A 21078-nucleotide genomic window follows, 5' to 3' on the forward strand; every position below is an offset into this window, starting at 1 on the left:
ATAAAATTAAATGGCTTGACCAGATAAGACTTTGAATTTGTTTGCTTCATGTAAATACTGTAAACACGTCAACGATTAATCGCTAACTGTTACTCCACTTAATGATTAGTCGGTTACCAAAACAGTGGACATTTGTTCCTATCATCTATTAATTGTTTCATTCCTAATGAAGCATAATATCAATAAAAAATTATATATATTTATTTTTCCCCTACAAAATCGCCTTAAATCTAAAGTTTAATTGTAATTGCTCAAAGCTGCTTTCGGTAGCCAGCAGTTGAGAAATTGCCTGTTTCATGTGTGTACTGTAACTACGTGGTTTCTGCAGGTGATGCTGGCGAAACTAAACAGCAAAGATCACGTCTTCGCCATCAAGGTGCTGAAGAAGGACATCATCCTGCAGGACGACGACGTTGAGTGCACCATGACGGAGAAGCGCGTGCTGTCGCTGGCCCGCTGTCACCCGTACCTCACGCAGCTTTACTGCTGCTTCCAAACACCGGTCAGTGCCGCATGAACGCTCAGTCTGTAGGAATCCTCCTGGTTTAAATCTGTAATACTTTGTTTTACAAAGACACTATAAATGGAACATCGTTCTTCCAAAAACACCAAAGTTATTTTATTACCTATGGCAACATTTTTATTTATTTATTTATTTTTTGCCGCATGTTTGCATATTTCAAGGCTCCACATAATCGCTAGCGTTAGCTCTGCAGCTGCAATAAAGTTTGCACTAAAGTCTTATTAAATGTGATAGTTTAATACTGTGAGAAAGTAAACATGCTCAGCTTGTGCTTTTCTTATTCCTGCTTCATTTGCAGATGTCCTTTTTTAGGGCGGGAGCGATTAATTAGGTTAATTGTGATTCATCGATTGTTGAAATAATCATCAACTAATTTAGTAATCAATAGAGGTGTCCCGATTGATCGGCCACCGATCATAATCGGCCGATTTCCTTGAAAAAGTGTACGATCGGTGATCGCCGATCACGGTCTCTTGTTACCGATCACCAAAACAATCACATGTATCTCACTTCTCAGCCTGCGTGTGCAGCTCATCTCCTCTTTTTATTTTGCATGTTTATGTCTAAATTAGGTGAATTTATTGCCAGATAATTTTTTAATTTTGCCAGATCACTTAGTATCATTTCTAGCTAAAGCGAAAAATTAACAGTAAATCCAGGCAATCGGCAAAGATCGGTGATCAGCAGAGATCGGTGATCGGCAAAGATCGGTGATCGGCAAAGATCGGTGATCGGCAAAGATCGGTGATCGGCAAAGATCGGTGATCGGCAGAGATCGGTGATCGGCAGAGATCGGTGATCGGCAAAGATCGGTGATCGGCAGAGATCGGTGATCGGCAGAGATCGGTGATCGGCAAAGATCGGTGATCGGCCTCATGGGTGATCGGTATTGGCAGCAAAAAACCTGATCGGAGTATCCATAGTAATCAATTAATTGGAGTGTCAGACTTTAAAAAAGGCCGAAAGAACAACATATTAAGAGCAATAATAAAGTCACAACTGTACAAAATTATGTATATATTTTGCATTTAAGATAAAAAAAAATCTTAGTCTGTATATAGGATTTACCCAGAAGTCCTCAAGTAGCAGTTTTATCTTCACCTGTTTCAAATTCACTAAAGGAATGTTATATTATTGCATTTTAGGCAATAAAATTATGTTTTTTAAAAAATTATTTTAATTGTTTAATTACATATTTAGATGTATTTTAATATAGAATTAAACAGGCTTTAGTGGTTAAGTGAAAAATCTGTAGAAAGAGCCATTTTATCTGATTAATCGCCTGAATAATCGGCTACTAAAATAATTGTTATTTGCAGTCCTAATCTATTTGCACCTTTTGATGAACCAACAGTCTGTGAAGGAATGCTCCTCCTGCTTTAATCCTGATTCATCCAGCTGTCTGGAAGTTAATGTTATGTAACTCATGTAAACACATTTTCTGTTTGTTCGTCTGAGGTTGTCAGGCTAGTGTCAAGCGATGACGCAGCGACACTGCTAATGGGTCAGAGAATAATCACCTGTAGGCGGGAACAACACCGCCGCTGTTGCAGCTCATGCACCAGAACACTTCCTTGTTTTCAGGAAATTTGAATTTTCAGGTCATTTTGCGGTTTTAATTATGGAACTGTCGCTCTTGCCAGGGATTAATTATTCTGTCTGGCAGATGAATGTCGAAGTTTTCAATGGATTTTCTGTTCAGAGTCTGGTTAAGCTGGTAGCTCCCAGTTACTGGTTATGAGAGAAAGGAAGGAAATGGGACGGAAGAGATAGAATATGAAAGAGTGAATGAAAAAGGAATTAATGAAAGAAAGAAAGAGAGAATGAAAGAATCAGGAAAGAAAAAAAACACAAGGAAAGGAGGAAGGAAAGAGAGAACCAAGATTCAAAGAAAGAAAGATGGAGAGAATAAAAGGAAATAAAGAGAGAAGGAGAGAAAGAAGGAAAGAGAGAAAGAACAAAGAAGCCAGAGAGTTTCTGCAGAACGCTTATTTTGGGCAAAACCAAACTTTGCATATCAAAGACCAACCAGACAAAAAGTACTGATGGCAAACTGCAGCTTTTAGTTTGAAAAGTTGTGATTTAGATGATGATTTATTAGACGAGGAAGACGAATTTAAGATATATAATTCAGTAGGAGCTTTAAGACCTAGCAAACCAGCACCATACTCAGTAATTTAAACGCTCTCTCTGGTGATTCAAACATTTTTACCTGAGCTGTGAACACTGTATTAACATACACTTCAAAAAAGACACCTAATAACCCTTTTTCTTTCTGTTTCATGTTAAATTAAACTAAACTTTTCCTGTTTTAGGTCAGCTAGAATCACCAAAATAATTTCATTTTGCTAAATAATAGGTGGAGAGATTTTTGTTTTTAAAATATATGCTGACAGAGTGAAAATAAAGCAAAGCATGGATTTTTTATGATGTTAATAATGATATTATTAATAAAATAAATCAATAAATAATAGATTTTGCACAAATTCCAGTGGTTCAGAGCCTAAAAAAAATCCTCCCATCTTTTTTTAAAACTCTTTAAAAATTCAAAGCAGCTAAAAAAATCTAAACTGGTTCCTTGATGTGGGATTTCCAGCTCAGGCGTGTCTCGTCTCGTTCCCATCAGCTACTGTTTGCTGACGCCATTGTGATTACAGATTAGATAAAACACAAAGAATTACAGAAATCCAAATGTCGTCCACAAGCATAAATGACTGTCTTAAAGTCTTGTAGTGAATGTCACGTCACTTTAACTCAGTGAAATCATCATATTTTTAGTTTTTAGGTCTCATTTCCTCAACTGGTCAGCAGGTGGCAGCAGATTTCCAGACTTTAATCTGACAGAATGACTCAGAAGTAGCCGGGTTTAGACACAGGATGCCCTTAATCTGCTTTAGATGTTCAAATCATTCCTGACCTTCTTCTTACTGGGAAGAATTGATCTGATGGTGCGACCGATTCTCAGTTTATTCTGCATTTCATCGCTATCAGCTCTTTCCTGGTAATCACCGCAGACATTGTCAAACATTGTTGTGAAATCACCTCGTGCAAAAGGTGTTAAATTATCTCAGATGTTGATTTTAGTCTGGCGTCTACGTAAATGCCGGTGTGGAAAGAGACGCAGAGGAAATGAGTGAAGCTTGTGGTTACGTCTGTAGAGGCGGACACAGGTGTATTTTTAATTCTGCACTTTGTCTCCAATGTAGGTGTTTAAAATTTCTTAGAATAAATGATGCAACTTTTTATTGGAAGTACACTTCGTATTTTATTTTCTAATAGAAGTGCAGTTTATTAGTGGCGCAAAATACATTTAACTCAAACATTTATTGCATTTGCTACAACCGAACCAAAGAAGTGCAAGATTGTGACGTTTAACAACAATTAGCCTTGTTTTTTTAAAAATACATATAAATTTACATGCATTTGTATTCACTCCCACTGCTCTCTAGTTCTCATCCCCTCAGTATGACAGTGCCACCACCATGTTTCACCATAGGGATGATGCGTTCAGAGGGGCTTTCTCTCCATAAAGAGCTAGAAGGTTTAATGTTGTCTGATCATAATACCTGTATCTCCTACATGGTTTGTAGAAAACAAAACATTTTAGAGCTTTTTTTTCTTGCTACTCTTCAATAAATTGATTACTTACTATGAGACTCCTCTAGGACGTCGGCTACACTTGATTTTATTTTGGGATGTCAGAGAAAGGGGTATTGAACGCGAAAATGTCTGCCACACTTCAAATTTATGCCTCCAAACTAATTTAGATGGGACCTATAATTATTACATTTTAAACTTCCATTTTGGTCTCAACTGCTTCTAAAAGCAACCCAAGTACTGAAAAAACTCACCCAGCTGTTTTTTGTAGTAATTTAATGTTTTTTGGTGTTTGGAAAATGGGAAGTTTCTAAAGTTTCCAGATTGTTAAACCAGATTCCATGGTTATCTAGCAACCATACTGAAGCCCAGCTTGTTACCTAGCAACCCTAGCAGAACTCCAGCATGTTTGGTCAGCTGATTTTACTCCTGCAGATAGTTGGTATAAATTAATTCTTTTACATTATATGTAATATTTGTCAGGATTTGTTATAATAATTTGGATTTATTCAACATTTGTAATTGAAAAAAATATTTTAACCAATAATTTAATTCATTTCTATTTAAATTTACTTGATTAAATCAATAGATTTTAGTTAAAGTTGAATATATGTTAATTGTCACTTTGTTGCCATAATTTTAAAATCTTTTTTCTGAGCGTGTTTTGTTGTTGACTTACTATTCATAAACCACTTGCTACATTTTTGTTGGTTGTGCAGGAGGTTCCACTTCTGCTTTTCAGAGATTGGAAAAGCACTCTCTAAGAAGCAGAGAGTGCAGTTATATGTGCACAGCTTGCAGCCAATGATTTTGTGCAAAACATTATGTTAATAAAACATGTTTTTACCTACCCTGACCTGTTCAGGGAAGAATAATATGTCACCTTTAAAGAAAAGCCAGGTACCATTTTCCCTCTGCTTCATAATTATGTTTTACCTTTTGTTGGTTTGAGACATAAAATCCCAGTAAAACTCACATCTTGCTATAGTAAAGTATAGTATAGTTGCTATAGTAAAATGTGGAAAAGTTTAAAGGTTGGGAAAACTTTTCCATGTTCTTCCTCTTAAAGTGGTTTTCTTTTCCCCAGGCTGATTAACAGACTAATCCTCACCACTCGACAAAGATTTATGGCTCATATCTGGATTTATTTGCAGTTGGCTGCACAGAAATTCATAAAACAGACATGTAAAATTTATGAGCAGCCATATTTGATCTCATTCTGCACACACGGTCACTGGTTTCTGTAATAACACTGCAGCCTGAGGGAGGCTGCAAATGTCGTCTCCTCATTCAGATTGCTTTATTTTTTTTAAATTGCAGGATCGTCTTTTCTTCGTGATGGAGTTCGTGAACGGAGGCGATCTCATGTTCCACATCCAGAAGTCCAGGAAGTTTGACGAGGGCAGAGCGCGTTTCTACACGGCGGAGATCACTTCCGCCCTGATGTTCCTGCACAGCAAAGGCATCGTCTACAGGTTTGAGACAAAAACTCATAAAACATGAGGTCACACAGGAGCTACTGAGTTCAGAATACGTGCTCAGAAATGTCAACATTCTTTCCAAGGTTAATATGAAGAATGTACTGTAGCCTTTGAAGCAATAAAAAGGAATATAATTAAATATTCAGACCTGATCTTTCTCTACAATACTTATAAGTTAAATTTGTAGTTTTATTTTAAAAACTAGCAGGAAATTGCAAATCCATGTTTTCATTTTTATGCACTTGGAAGACTTAAGACTTAAGTTAAAGCTGCACAGAAATTCATAAAACAGAAAAATGTATACAATTTATAATTTTTCTGTATAAATGAGAGAAAAATTGGAGTTTTCCCACAATTCAGACTGTTTTTCTTTTATAGAAAATTCTTACGTTTTACAAAATTGAGGTTTATTTTTACAAAATTCTGATTTTTTTTTTTTTACACAATTCTGACTCTAGAGAATTATGCCTCTAATCTCAGGATTTTGACATTTTTTTTAGAATATTCAATTTTTTTTAACAAAATTCAGACTTGTTTTTATAGAATTCTGATAATTTTTTTACAGAATTCACAAGATTTGGTTTTTTTTGTTGTTTTTACAAAATTCAGACTTTTTTTACAGAATTAAAAAATGTTTCAATAAAATTCAGATTAAAATTTTTTTTTTTTTTTTTTTTTTTACAAAATTCAGTTTTATAACAATTCAGATTTTTTTCAGAATTCAGACTTTTTTCACAGAATTTGAACTTATGATGTCATATATTATTATGATTTACACACTAGTCATAATTTTATGGGGTATAATTTACAGAATAATGTCACAAAATATTGAAAAAGTATTGCCCAACATGTCAATATTTTGACAATGTACTGAAATGACATGTAACTATCTTAATAAACTATTTAAACATCTATTATCAGAATCAGTGCAAAGACTGTGTTGCACGCAGCTGAAGTCTAATTCATTCCCACTTTACCCTCTGATCATGCATGGAGCCTCACAGATGAGATGAACCAGGATGTCAAAGGTCACAGAGAGTTTGATGAGCCATAGTTACTGATGAAAATGTGGATTTACTGCAGCTGGTCTCATTACTCCAATATTGTACAATAAATATCGCAATCGCATGATTTCCTAAATCTGCGAATGTGGAAAAAGATTCATGTAACACAGTTTTAAGTTTGGTCAGTTTTAATTTGGCCTTAAAAGCCAACATTAATATTGATAACGGCAGACAAACAAATCAAGTGTTGCTTTGCACTCTGAGATAATAATAAGATGTGGGATCTTTTTATTCTGCCTGAAGGAGGTCGGCTGGCACAGCGGCGGCCGTCCTCCCAGTGCATGATGGGAGGGAAGGGGGCCATCATGTGAGCAAACAGTAACTCCAGAGTTATATTTAGGTGACCATGTGTCCTGCAGTCTGGGACCAGCACATCCCACAGCTTCTTTAGAAAGACGGGATAAAGTTACAACCTACAAAATAAAACTAAACCTGGCTCCTTAATGTCAGACTGAGTGATTTTATCTTATTATTTTGTGTCCAAACTTTAACTTATCTGCAGATATTGCTTCAATATTTTCACATGATTAATCATTTGGCCCCCAGGCCGCACTTTGGACAACACAAAGACATTTTCTGTTTATTAGCCTTTTTTCTGCTTTTATTTTCATTTTGTTGTAAGCCACAAACCTCCAGGTTGAAATAGTACAAAAATCTGTACTATTTTAATTTTTAGCTAAAGTTATTAAGAGCCATTTTGACTCTGGAGTCACAGGTTACCAAACCCAGAGCTAGCTTCATTTTCATCTGTTTCCCAGTCAAACAGCACATTTCAACAATAAAATGGTGCTAAGAAGAAGAATAGGATTTTACAACACAGTAAAAAAAAAGTTCAGTTTGTGTCACAGCATTTGTCAGCACTTCCTCTGCTCCTTTTTGGAAATTTTCACATTTGTAAACAATTATCTGAGATTCTTTCTCATCAGTGTTGAAACCAGGGCTTCCAGTTTACCCAGTAAACACAGGAAACTAAGCTTGACTCGACCCTGCAGTCTAATGAGGTTAATTAGATCAATGTTGCTGGTTATATTTTTTTTGATGTGCATCTCTGTGATGAACACACAACATTAATGATGCATCTGGATATCTTGGATTTGTTGGGTGCTACACTGCAAAAATAAAATCTTTCCAAGTACTTTTCGTCTAATTTATAGTGCAAATATCTCAGTACACTTCAAAAAAGACAAAACTAACTTCCAAGAAAATTTTCAGCAGGATGTAGGAGCTTGTTTTAAGTAAATAATTCCTCAACACTGATGAAAAACGTTCTAGTTCCACTGGCAGATAATTTCACCGATAAGACGTTTTTATTTTATTGGTCAAACAATGAAACTAGTAGATTTTCATCAGTATTAAAGAATTATTTACTTAGAACCAGCTCCTATATCTTGCTGAAAATGTTCTTGTAAGTTAGTTTTATCTTTTTTCAAGTGTCTGAAGATATTTACACTAGAAACAAGCCAAAATTAGTTAGTAAAATTGCAGTGCAGAGCCTAAAACAATTGCATTATTATCATTTTTACTTATTAATCAATAATGACATATTCAGTAGTATTATTATTCATTTCAACTAGTATTCAACCAGAACAAGGTGAATATCCAGCAAAAAACACAAAACCCTACAAAGTATTTTTGATCTAGTGTGCAAATATCTCAGTTCACTTGAAATAAAACAAAATTAACTTACAAGTAAGTTTTGATCAGAACATAGGAGCTTGTTTTAATAATTTCTTATTAAAACTTATGAGACTTTTTTCTCTTTATAAGTGAAATAATCTGACAGTAGATCTAGTACTTTTTCATCAATATTAGTTTTCTTTTTTTTTAAACAAGCTCCTATATCTTGTTGAAAAATCACTTCTAATTTAGTTTTATCTTATTTTACATGAACTAAGATGTTGTACTGGAAACTGGTCCAAAATCCTTGGTAAGATTTTGTATTTTTGCAGTGTAAGGCTCTGTTTTCCCATTATTTAGTTAAACAAAGAGAGAAGTGCTCCGCTGGAGGATGAGTCAAACTTCTTCAAACTTACACAAACGTCTTCAATCAGAAAAAAGCAAACCAGACCCAATGAGTGCTTAATCAGCAGCCAGCCTTTCAGCTGCTGGTTGCTGCATTTATCATCTCCTCCTTCCATGGAATTCACTCACTCCTTTTTCCGTTGGAAACTAAAAAGTTAAGTTTCATTTCATTATATTAAATCTCATCTGTGCAGCTTCAAGCCTCATCTGCACAGTGACCTTTGCATGAATTCTGGGTCATCTGATCACAGATTAGAGCTTAACCCAGGAGCCCACACTCAGCAGCTTTAATCTCATGTCAGATGACAAAGCAGCAGCTGAAACGAACATGGAGATGGAGATTATTCCTGGGAGGCTTTGTCTTCAGAGTCGAAACCTCAACGGAGAGAGCCGTACTCACCTGACTGAATCAGTTCAGGCATCAGTTACCACATTTATAGATTACATCTTTGCTGCACCTGTGCATTTTACTGTAAGGTTTATTTCTGGGTGGTTATATAAAAAAGCTGCATGCAATTTTTGTCAAATAAAGTACAAGGATGATGCTCTCTGACAGCGGCGTCCATCTTTCTCACCATGTGAGTCAAAACTGTAAAGTTGAAAGTATTTGACAGCCACAAAATGTTTTTTACATGTTTGGACAACAATATACAAAATACAATATTTCTACATAGTAGAAAAAATCTAATTTCTCTGGAAAATTATAGATCTGAAACGATTAAGTGAATTATTTGTGATCGATTATTTAAACAATTTTCAACTAATTTAGTAATCAATTAATCGTTAATTGGAACACACAGACTTTAACAAAAGGCCATTTTCTGACACAACACAATCACAGCAAATGAAGCCAAAACTGTACAAAAAATAAGTACATTTTAAATTTAAAGTATAGAAAATACTTTATCATTAAATATTTTCTACCCATAGCTCTTTTAGTTTATTTTGTTTTAGCTATTCAAACTTTAACATTTACAGTCATTTTTTTTTGCTGCAGATGCATGCTGTGTTGTTGCATTTTAGGCCATAAATTTGTTATTTTCCTTTTTAAAAAGAGGAATTTATTATTCATTTGCATCTTTTAATGTATTTCTAATATTGTATGAAATGGCTAAATTGATAAATCTACAATTTTTTAAATCTGATTAATCGTCAAAATAATTAATCGATTAATTAATAACTAAACTAATCGTTAGTTGCAGCTCTAATCTGCAAACAAGGTTGTTAATATAAATGTTTTCTACTGTCTTTGGACAGTCTTAGTTTTAGTAAGTTAGTTAGTTAGTTAGTTAGTTAGTTAGTTAGTTAGTTAGTTAGTTGTTTTGTTGCTTTAAAGAGGATTTTCTCCTTAAACAAAGACCAAAGTGAAATTTGCAGGATAATCTGGATAAATATTGACATAATAAACACATTTGACTGTGTTAGACAGTTTGTGATCATGGTCTGATTGATTGAAATGTTTTTATTTTTGTGTTTTTCTGTTTGTTCTGCCTTGCAGGGATCTAAAACTGGACAACGTCCTGCTGGACAAAGACGGTCACTGCAAGCTGGCGGACTTCGGCATGTGCAAGGAGGGAATATTTGAGGGCGTCGCCACCGGGACGTTCTGTGGGACTCCGGATTATATCGCCCCAGAGGTCGGTTAAAACCCTGAGATTATCGATTTTCAGGATTAATGGTTGGTTTTATTTATTGGTTTATTTTTTTGTTTGACAAAATTCTCCAAACTAAAGAGGCAAAAACATGATTTGGATTCATTCACAATGCAGGAAACTCTGAAGTTTGAGTTTAAAAATGTGGACAAACAAAATGGAGTCTGGGAAAATGTTTCTGTTTTTAGATTTTATTCTGTTTGCTTAAAGTTTTATTTATTCATCCAGCCGTCAGTACATCCATCCATTCAACCATCCATATTTAACTTATATTCTAACGCATTCTTCAGGTTGTTTTGTTTGTTCTTATACATGAACTGAATTAATACAAGAATAAATCATCAAATATCAGACTCAACCTCGTCAGTGTGCTTCACTGAACGGATGTAACATGGATGTTTAAGTTCACAAAACATCCCTTATTATAAATGACAGCGCTGTAATTGAGGAGGAAAAGGGGAATTATTTCTGTTTTAGATCAGTATAAAAACTTTAAAAACTCTGAGCTCATTTTTTCATAAATATATTTAATTATAGATTATTTGTTTTTAAACTGAATGAGCTCCATTCAGCCTCCTGCGGTCTTTGAGCTCGCGTGATGCAGTTTTTCCATCAGACCGCCTCCGTATGAACAAACATGGCGCTCGTTGCTCGTCACTTAAAATTCCTTCCTGACTAACTGGAAGGCAGCGCAAGCTTGTAAGCTTCCCTGTTCGCTCTTAGGATGCACATTCAGCCGCATGTTTGCTTTTCAGAACCCCAGATTGTCTTTGTTTTTTTTCCAAGCAGTCCAGAGTGTCTGGGCTCATGAAAGGGCCGTTTTAAAGTGCTTGACCCGAATCCAACATGACTAAAACTCAAGTTATGAATATAAATGAGACTTTTCTGCTCTCCGTGTTTTAACAGGAAACTTTACAGAGCTTTGAAAACGTGTTTACATCCTTGTTAAGTAGAGGATTTAACTTTTATTGAACAGGGTTTTTTAACAGTTTTGCTATGTCTGTTTACTGACTGATCTGTGGAATCAGGAAATCCCTTTTTAATCATGTAAAATTTACTTTTTTAATTTTTCTGCTTCTATTTTGGTCTCTACTGCTTCTAAAAACAGCACATGTACTTAAAAAAACAGCACATGTACTTAAAAAAACAGCACATGTATTTAAAAATGTTTTTTGGCAATAAGTTAGTCTTTTTTGGTGTCTGGAAAATGAGTTCTTCCAAAAACCTCCTGATAAGTCACATTCCATGGACACTATGCCGTTACCTAGCAACGCCAACCCACGTTACCTAGCAACCCATTCTGAGTTCCATCTTGTTTAGTCAGCATTTTGTTAGAAATTCCTCAACAAAGAAAAAATGTCTGTATTGTAAATGATGGCAGAACTGTAAATACTTTCTAAAATAAGGTGGGTTTGGATAAATTTCTTTTTCTTAATAAAAGTTTTATCAAATCTGTTTTTATGCTTTGTGTGAAAATGTCAAGTAAAAGGTTATTTATATAGCACTTTCACAACAACCCCAGCTGACCAAAGTGCTTCACAACAGTCACAACGTCACAGTTAGATAAGTGATAAAACAAAGAATAAAGTTAAGATAGGTAAAAATAATAAGACAATCTCTGCAGCAATCTCCCATAAACTCGAATTAGTGAAGTACTAATATTCCACTTTTTTTACTGGTCATAAAATGTTTTTTTGACCAGTCAATTCAGACATCTTTGCCTAGTTTAAGTTTTGCATGTATTTTATTATATATTAGTGTTTTTTAATGTGTGCCTTTATGAATGAGCAGGATCTGTTTCCCAGTAGGGAAGATAAAATCTCCACTGATGTTTCCACAGATCCTGCAGGAGATGATGTACGGCCCGTCGGTGGACTGGTGGGCGCTCGGCGTGCTGCTGTACGAGATGCTGTCAGGCCACGCCCCCTTCGAGGCTGAAAACGAAGACGACCTCTTTGAATCCATCCTCAACGAGGAAATCGTTTACGCGTCCTGGCTCAGTAAAGAGGCGGTCAACATCCTCAAAGCTGTGAGTTCAATCATTCACCATGAATTTCCCAATCAATTTTTCTTTTGTTTTTTTTAGGGGGACTTACTGAGCAAATTTCACAATATTTGCAAGTTTTTGTATTTCTATTTGGGTCTCAACTACTTCAAAAAACGAGACAACCAGTTGAAAAAATATTCAGCTGTTATTTTTGGCAATAAGTTAATGCTTTTTGTTGTCTGGAAATAAAACACCTCCTGATTGACATTTCACAGGTACTGCACCGTTACCTAGCAACCCCAGCCAAGCCCAGCCCCGTTACCTAGCAACCCCAGCCAAGCCCAGCCCCGTTACCTAGCAACCCCAGGGGACCTCCAACAAGTTTTGGTCGGCTGGTTTTACCACGTTATTGCTGAAAAAGACAAGAGTTTTTATGTTCACTTACTATTCAGAAATCACACAACAGTATTTCATTTATAACATGAAAAATACAGCTTGGTATAAGAGAAATAATCTGCCAGTCAAACTGTTACTTTTTAAGGAAATAATTGCTAAAAAAAAAGGTTCGTACATGGTTCTGAAAAGTTACTTGTAAGATAGTTTTGTCTGATTTCAAGTGTACAAAGAAATTTGCACTAGAAACTAGACCAAAATTACTTGGTAAAAGTTTGTATTTTTGCACAATACTTGCTGTATTCTTGTTGATTATGCATGAGGCTCCACTTCTGCTTTTCAAAGATGTGCAGTTGTATTATTGCGCAACCTTTTCACTTATTTGGATCTAAAGTGACAAGAAGCCATAAAACAGCTAATTCTGAAAAGAGCTTGAAGTAGACTGATCAGACCCGGCTGAAATCTCATCATCTAAGAATTATGAAAACATAATTTAATAAACTATATTTTATAGACCAAAGACTGATACTAACCTATTCATATAAGCTTAATAGATCACCTTTAATAAGAAGAAAAATGATTGAAGTTGGTTGAAAGGTTGAACTTAGTGTGATATTTCATTTATTTGCCCTCTAATGACACATTCATGAAGGAAATCAGTTAATCAGATGACCTTTGACCTGCTTTGCTGATAGTTTTTCATCTGTTTCTCAGGATTTTATGCTCTGGGTTTGTGTTTATGTTGTCGAACAGATGGAGTGGTGTTATTGCAGCTTGACTGGCTACAGTTGGAAATTTTCCAGCCAGCTGTTTGGTTTGTTACATAACTATATTAAGGCATGGTTCAGTTGCCAGCCTGAGCTATAAATATGACGCCTCCCCCCTTTCTGTAAGTGATTCCACCACGCTACAGGAAACGTCACACCGGCCTCCTGTGTTGATTGGTCCTCGGCGGCGGGTTGGTGTGGAGGGATTTGGAAAGCGCGGTTCTATTTTTATCAAAGGTTAATTCTCTGTAAGGTGCACCGTGGCTTTGAAAGGTAGTTCACAGAGCTGAGTTGTTCTGCTGTTCAGAAATAAAGTCTGAGTTCATACTTTCACCACAAACACCAAAGTCTTACCTAGTGTGTTTCTAGTGCAAATATCTTAGTACACTTGGAATAAGATACAACTTAAAAGTAACTTTTCATTAAGAAATATTTTTGTTTTAAGAAAATAATTCCTTAATATTGGTAAAAAAAAAAAAAAAAAGCACTTGTTCCATTGACAGATAATCCTATTTTCTAACATTTTTCCTATTTTATGAATGAAATAATCTGCCAATGGAACTAGAACTGGGTTGCTAGGTGACGGGCTGGGGTTGCTAGGTAACGGCACAATGCCCTTCATTTTGAACTCAGTGGAACTAATAGTTTCACCTAAAACAAGATGGTGTATCTTGCTGAAAAGTTATTTGTAAGTTAGTTTTATCTTATTTCATGTGTAAAATGTTCTGTTTTTGCAGTATAGTCCAAATATATTAGTACACTTGAAATAAGACAAAACTAACCTAAAAGTAACTTTTGCAGTAAGACATAGGAGCTTGTTTTAAGTCAAAACTTATTTAATATTAATTTTTTTTAAAATAGTAGTTCCACCAGTTTAACAAGTACTTTCTCGTTTATCTTGCTGAAAAATTACTTGTAAGTTAGTTTTATCTTATTTCAAGTGTACTAAGATGTTTACACCAGGAATATTTACACCAGTTTGTGTTTTATAAATAATTTAAGAGTTAAATTGATTCTGTGCCAGCTGAATAAATGTTCCAGCTGCTCAGAGGTTTTATTCTTGTATTTAATGCTGACGCGGCAGGTCTGGGTCTGAGGATGGCACTGATGGCATGAAGCCATGGAAAATGGCATCAGCTCCACTTTTCTGTCTGCAACCGTCTGAACCGGTTGACCCCCAACTCGTCTGTCTCAATCCTTTAATTTTTCCAGCTAAAACCTGATATTCTGAAGGCAAATGGAGAAGACGAACAGTTAATGTAAATGTTTTTATGAGAAGATAGTAGTAAAGTAAGTCGGAAAAAAACCCCAAGTTGCTTAAATCTACTATTTTAAAGATTTTATTAAGAAAGAGTACAGCTCTGGTTTTCCAGTAGTCACTTATTTTCCTCTAACGACTCATAAAATAGAGAGGAAGAAAAAAAAAACATTCTCCGGGCTCTTTGATGGAGGCAGATATTTTAAATCCTGCAGAAATTAAAATAACTTCCTCAATAATTCGTCAAGGCACATTTTTCTAATTTACATCACAAGTTTTTCAGATTAAGGGAAAAATGAGCTGATTTAGATCGCTGTTCGAATGATTGGTTCATCTTTTCCAGTACCAGATATTTTAATTTAGAATACGGGATAAACAGCTTGTTCCTGGCAGATTAATTCACTTATAACAAATGTGTTTTCGTCAATATTAAGGAATTATTTACTTAAAACAAGTTATTACTTCTTGCTTAAGCGTTAGCTTTGTCAGATATCAAGTGTACTAAGATATTTACTATAAACTAGACAAAAAATACTTTTCAATATATAGTTAATGGCGTATTAATCCAAGTTTGTCCTTTGAGACTATTACATTTTAATTTTGAATAAAAGGAAAAGAAAAACACTTAATACTAGAACTGTAAGATATTTTAAATATCCGAAATAAAACAACCAAAAATAAAAATGGATTATGTAAACAAAATTGCCCTTCAAAACAATAAAAATCATAAGAATAAATACTATACAGCTCGTTTTAATGATTCATATGATTTATTGATTAATTGCTAGCTGAAAGATTTGTACATTAGAGAACATTTTTAAAAGAATAATATCTTTGCTGGAGTAACATAAAAACAATGATAAAGTTTAACCTAAAAAACTGAATTAATTGTTTGTAAAGTTGAAATATTTCATCAATGAGTTGTAATTATGCTCATCAGGAGGAGCTGATGACTGTAATTCAGATGAACGAGGCCTGCTGTGTTTTTGAAAACTAGAACCCTGCAAAAATACAAAAATAATCATTTTGGTCTAATTTCTACTGCAAATATCTTACATTTAAACAAGACAACACTGACTTATAATTAACTATTCAGCAAGATTTTGTTTTAAGTAAATATTTCCAGAAAAATAACTTATTTCCACTTAAACAAGACATTTTCCCATTTTATAAGTGAAATAATCTGCCATTTTAAGAAACTAGTGACTTAAAGCAAACTCCAATGTCTTGCTGAAAAGTTACTTACAAGTTAGTTTTGTCTTAATTTAAGTGTAGTAAGATTATTTGCACTAGAATCAAGACCAAAGATACTTGGTAGGATTTTGTGTTTTTGCAGTGAAGCGTCTTTCAGGTTATTATAGTAACGGTTGCCGTGGAAACGGAGCGTGTTGAGTGTGTTGTGCTTGTCTGAGCGTTACTTCCAACGCTCCCCAGCGAACACAAACAGCCAAGAATGCGCAGGTTCCTGGCAGAGGCGAGGTCAAGCAAGCGTCGCCCTGTTTCCTCGGGGTCAGAGGTCACTTCCTCCAGACCGTTAGCGCTCAGCAGGGGATTCACTTATTGTCTGAGTTTGAGCAACACGGGGAAGTCGAGGCACGTCAGACATTTACAGTACGAAGCTGAACTTTGGCCAAGTGTGTGTGTGTGTGTGTGTGTGTGTGTGTGTGTGTGTGTGTGTGTGTGTGTGTGTAGGGAGGTGGAGACTGACTGGATGGGTTTCATCCAGTCTAGCCAGCTTAATCCAGCTGAAGGAAACTTGATACAGTTTGTCATAAACACTCAAACCAGCCGAGTCCAGTTCACTATTATTAGGAATGTTAGTAGTAGTACTACTTGTAGCAGGAGAAGTAGTAGTATTTGTTGTAGTGATGGTACTATTTGTTGTATGTGTAGTACTAGTATTTTTTTTATAGTGTTTGTATTTAATTAACATGTTTTCAGCTCAGCTTTTCCAGCAGATTAGATGCCAAAATCACACAGATCATTTACATTTATTTTTTAAAAATCCAGTTTTCATGTAGTAGTAATAGTACAAGTAGTAGTAGTTGTTGTAGTAGTAGCAAAAATAATAATATTAACATAATTATTTTTGTTTCATGCATGTTCAGCTTTTTCAGCAGATTACCTCACAGATTCTGCTTTCAGCATTCACACTTATTTGCAGAAAAATGCTATTATTATTAGTAGTAGTAGTAGTAGTAGTAGTATTGATGAATCCTGCTTTTTTTGGGTTCTACAGTTCCTGACCAAAAACCCGGCGCGGCGTCTTGGCTGCGTCCCGTCAGAAGGAGGCGAGGACGCCGTCGTCAGCCACTCCTTCTTCACCGACATCGACTGGGAAAAATTAAACCACAGAGAAATAGAGCCGCCATTCAAGCCAAGGATTGTAAGTCATTTAAAAAGAAAAGAAAAGAAAAACTCCACTGGTGGCATATGAAACCAGATAGACACATACACTGTAAAAACAAACTGCCTCCTGGTTAAATTTACAGATTCTGGAAGGTGCCATATTAATCTTTCATTTTACATTTTTTAGAGACTAAATTTAATTATTTTGTCATAATGACCAAATGAAAAAGAGGAAGTACGGCGGTGGCAGTATGATGCTTTTCTGCTGGAGTACAAGCAAGCTACACTGTAAAAACACAAACTGATACCAAGTATTTTGGTCTACTTTCTACTTCAAATATCTTAGTACACTTAAAATAAGAGAAAACTAACTTAGAAGTAACTTTTTGGTAAGATATAGGAACTTGTTTTAACTCATTAATTCCTTAATGAGTTAAAACTCATTAAGGAATTAATGAGTTTTAACAAAAATAGTAGCTATAAGTCATATAATCTGCCAGTGGAACAAGACATTTTAAAAAATTTTGTTGTTCTTGTTTTAAAGGAAATTCTATAAAATATGAACAAATTGTTTGTTAATTTCTGAATTGGGAAAAAGTTCTAAAAAAGCTTAAATATTTGGTATTTTGAAAATTGACGTAATGATTTAAAACGGGAATAGTTTGGTCTAATTTTATATAAGGCAAATAAAAAATATAATTTGGACTTAATGCAGTTCATTTTTTAGTTATCAATTAATGAGATTTTTAACTTGTCTTTTTATACAGTAAAATATGCAAATAAATATTTCAATTCCTTTTTCAACTAATAAAATGAACATTTTACTGCCTAACTTTAATGAACCATTGATTATTTGTAGTAAATGATGCATCTCAGGCTAAAAAAATCAACATGTTTGATTTATCAATACAGTATAGAAATAATCTGGTGATTATTTTTGGATTAATTGATTAATAATTGGACAGAAACAGGTGCTTAATAGTTATTTTTAATTTTTTACAGAATTTGAACCAGGTGAAGCTAAAACTGCCACTGAAGGAGTTTTTGTAGAACATATTAACAGATGGATTTTTTTGTTTTAAATGTATAATCTATATATTTTTGTAAATATTTTGCTCTGAGAAAGTTGTTCTTTCAGAAAATGTATGATTAATCAATTACTAAATTAGTTAACGATTATATCAATAATTGTTTCTTCACGATTAATCAGATTAATCGTTTCAGCTCTGACTGTAAATATCTTTTGTTTCTTCTCTTATATTTATGGTTGTTGGTGTTTTATTCTGACATTTTCCTCTCATTTCTTTATTATTTTCCAGAAAACGCCTGAGGATGTGAACAACTTTGACCCGGACTTCACCCAGGAGGAGCCGACGCTGACCCCCATCGACGACCCCGTAATCCCTTCCATCAACCAGGACGAGTTTAGAAACTTTTCCTTCACTTCGCCTGACCTTCTGAACATCTGAAAGGCTCCACTCCTGGCATTTATCTCCCAGTTTTCCTCCCAGTTTCTACTGAAACCACTAGAACTTCGTCACTGTCTCCGACTCCAACTCATGGAGACACCGGGCGTTAGCTGAACTCCTCTGCACTCGTTTAACCCCGGATGTCGCATTTTTCATCTGATTTTTATTGTTATTTTCACTGTCAGATGGATTCACTGGCACTTTCAGCCGTTCTGTTGTAAAGGATTTTCTTCCTATTTCTTCAAATGGAAAAAATACTTTTTTAAAAAAAGAAAATAATAAAAATGTTCTGCGTTCAGAAACACACACCAGTTTCACACGAATCTGCCAGATTTCCAGAAAGGTCCAAATACCAGGTAAGTCCTGGAAAACCTGTGACTGGAGCAGATGAAATAGTTTTTCAGTGACCTACTGTTTCTCTGGAAAAATATAAATGCACACAGATTGAAGAAGTTAGAAACGCAGCAGAAGTTTTTCACCGATTAAAGATGGCAGAACCTCATCAACAACCTGCAGATAAGAGGCGGCGCATTAGCTGTTTATTTGGACTTTGCTGCTCTTGTGTTAAACATGACGCAACGTTTCGCCGACTCATCCTGATGGGGAAATATAAAAAAAAACTAGATTTCGCCACAGCAGTGAAACAAAGAGAGAGTGATTGCAAACGGTTGTATGTTGGCAGAACGAAAGGAGCATTCACTCTGTAAACACAGAGGCTGCACTGCAAAAACAAACTCTTACCAAGTGGCTTTGAATAGTTTCTGCTGCAAATATCTTTGTGCATTTGAAATAAGACAAAACTAACTTGCAAGTAATTTTTCAGAAAGATATAGGAGCTTGTTTTGAGTCGATAGTTCCTTGATATTGATGAAAAAATACTAGTAAAATGGCAAATTATTTCACTTGTAACATGACATTTTTCCCATGTCATAAGTGAAATAATCTAGAACTTTTATATCAATATTATGGAAATATTGACAATAAGCTCTTATATCTTGATAAAAAGTTACTTGTACGTTCGTTTTCGTGTTATTTCAAGTGTACTCAGATATTTGCACAAGAAACAGAAACACTTGGTAACATTTTGTGTTTTTGCACAAAACTTTTTCTACCAAGTGTTTTTTTGTGGTCTAAGTAACTTTTCAACAAGATATGGACTTGTGTTACACTGCAAAAACACAAAATCCTATCAAGTATTTTTGGTCTAGTTTCTAGTGCAAAATAAGACAAAACTAACTAATAAGTAACTTTTCAACAAGATATAAGAGCTAGTTTTAAGTAAGTAATTCCTTAATACTGATTAAAACCGCTAGTTTTCCTATCATACTACTTCACTTAAAATATAGGAAAATGTCTTTTTATAAGTGAAATAGTCTGCTAAGAAAACAAGTATTTTTTAATCAATATTAAGGAATTATTTACTTAAAATAAGCTCCTATATTTTTGCTGAAAAGTTACTTGTATGTTAGGTTTGTCTTATTTCAAGTGTACTGAGATATTTGAAACTAGACCAAAAATACTTGGTAATATTTTGTGTTTTTGCAGTGTGTGTGAAGGCTTCCTGCTCTCTGGCCTGTTGGTTTAAATCCAAGAAATTCATGAAAAACGTTCAGTCCCTGATAAAAGCGGAACAAAAAGCAGGCAAACAAGGAGAGCTTGAAACTTTCACCTACATATTCTGATCCTGCAGCGGACGGGTTGGGCCTTCAGCCGAGCCTCAGTTTCGTTGCTAAATAGTGGAGGATAAACAGGAAACCACACACGGCGTCACTGCTGTCGCCTTTAATCGAGACAGGAAGAGGAGAGCGACGAGATAATTTATCAACCTTTCTGTCCTGCAGTAAGAAGAGTTTTGGCATATTTTCATTTCATTTAAGTGAGGAATCGTCATAAGGGGAAAAAAGGCTTGAAAACATCCATTAGTGGAATTAATCTGCTTGTGGATTGATAATATATTAATTTATTAAATATGACTGTACATCTTTTCTTTCCTCATTGAAGTTACTTGTATCAGATGGAGCACCCAGAAGTTTTACTCAAGTAACAGTAGCAATATTACTCAAGAAAAAAAAAGTACAGTGCCATAAAACGTGAAAGTTACTCAAATAAATGTAACTGGTACTTCTGTCACACCTCCATGTTTGTCTTTTTTGCAGAATAATTTTAATTCAGCCACATTAAATCACTTTCGACCATAGAAAGACAACATGACTGACTTTGAAATTCTATGCCTTCGTTTTGTCTTTTGAGCCGTTATTTTATTCTCTGTATTATGCATAAACCAGCTGCGCTTTAGCTAGATAATACATTTGAAGGCCACAAAAAGACCCACAAAGATGTTCTGTTTTCAATCATCAAATATCGCAGCAAATATCTGAACAGCAAGCAGCAATTGTTTTTACGCAAAACTGACATTTTCCCGTTGTTATGTTTCCATTCGGGTCTAAAATGCTTCTAAAAACAACCCAAGCACTTAAAAAAACACCCAGCTGTTGTTTTGTCAAGAAGTTCACGTT

At 34.9% G+C, this 21078-nt stretch overlaps 1 protein-coding gene across 2 annotated transcripts in view; it reads left to right on the top strand.

Annotated features, from left to right (window-relative positions):
- The window catches only part of prkcha (protein kinase C, eta, a), a 39491-nt gene extending 20621 nt beyond the window's left edge, over positions 1 to 18870 (top strand). For both annotated transcript variants that reach the window (XM_028001159.1, XM_028001158.1), the window contains exons 9-14: positions 329 to 502; positions 5441 to 5595; positions 10186 to 10324; positions 12180 to 12368; positions 16984 to 17130; positions 18413 to 18870. In XM_028001159.1, the coding sequence (XP_027856960.1) occupies positions 329 to 502; positions 5441 to 5595; positions 10186 to 10324; positions 12180 to 12368; positions 16984 to 17130; positions 18413 to 18562 (954 nt within the window). In that variant the 3' untranslated portion in view covers positions 18563 to 18870. The remainder of the gene's footprint in view (positions 1 to 328; positions 503 to 5440; positions 5596 to 10185; positions 10325 to 12179; positions 12369 to 16983; positions 17131 to 18412) is intronic.
- Positions 18871 to 21078: the final 2208 nt, after the last annotated feature.

The sequence above is a fragment of the Xiphophorus couchianus genome, chromosome 19 (assembly GCF_001444195.1).
Source record: "Xiphophorus couchianus chromosome 19, X_couchianus-1.0, whole genome shotgun sequence".
NCBI lineage: Eukaryota > Metazoa > Chordata > Actinopteri > Cyprinodontiformes > Poeciliidae > Xiphophorus > Xiphophorus couchianus.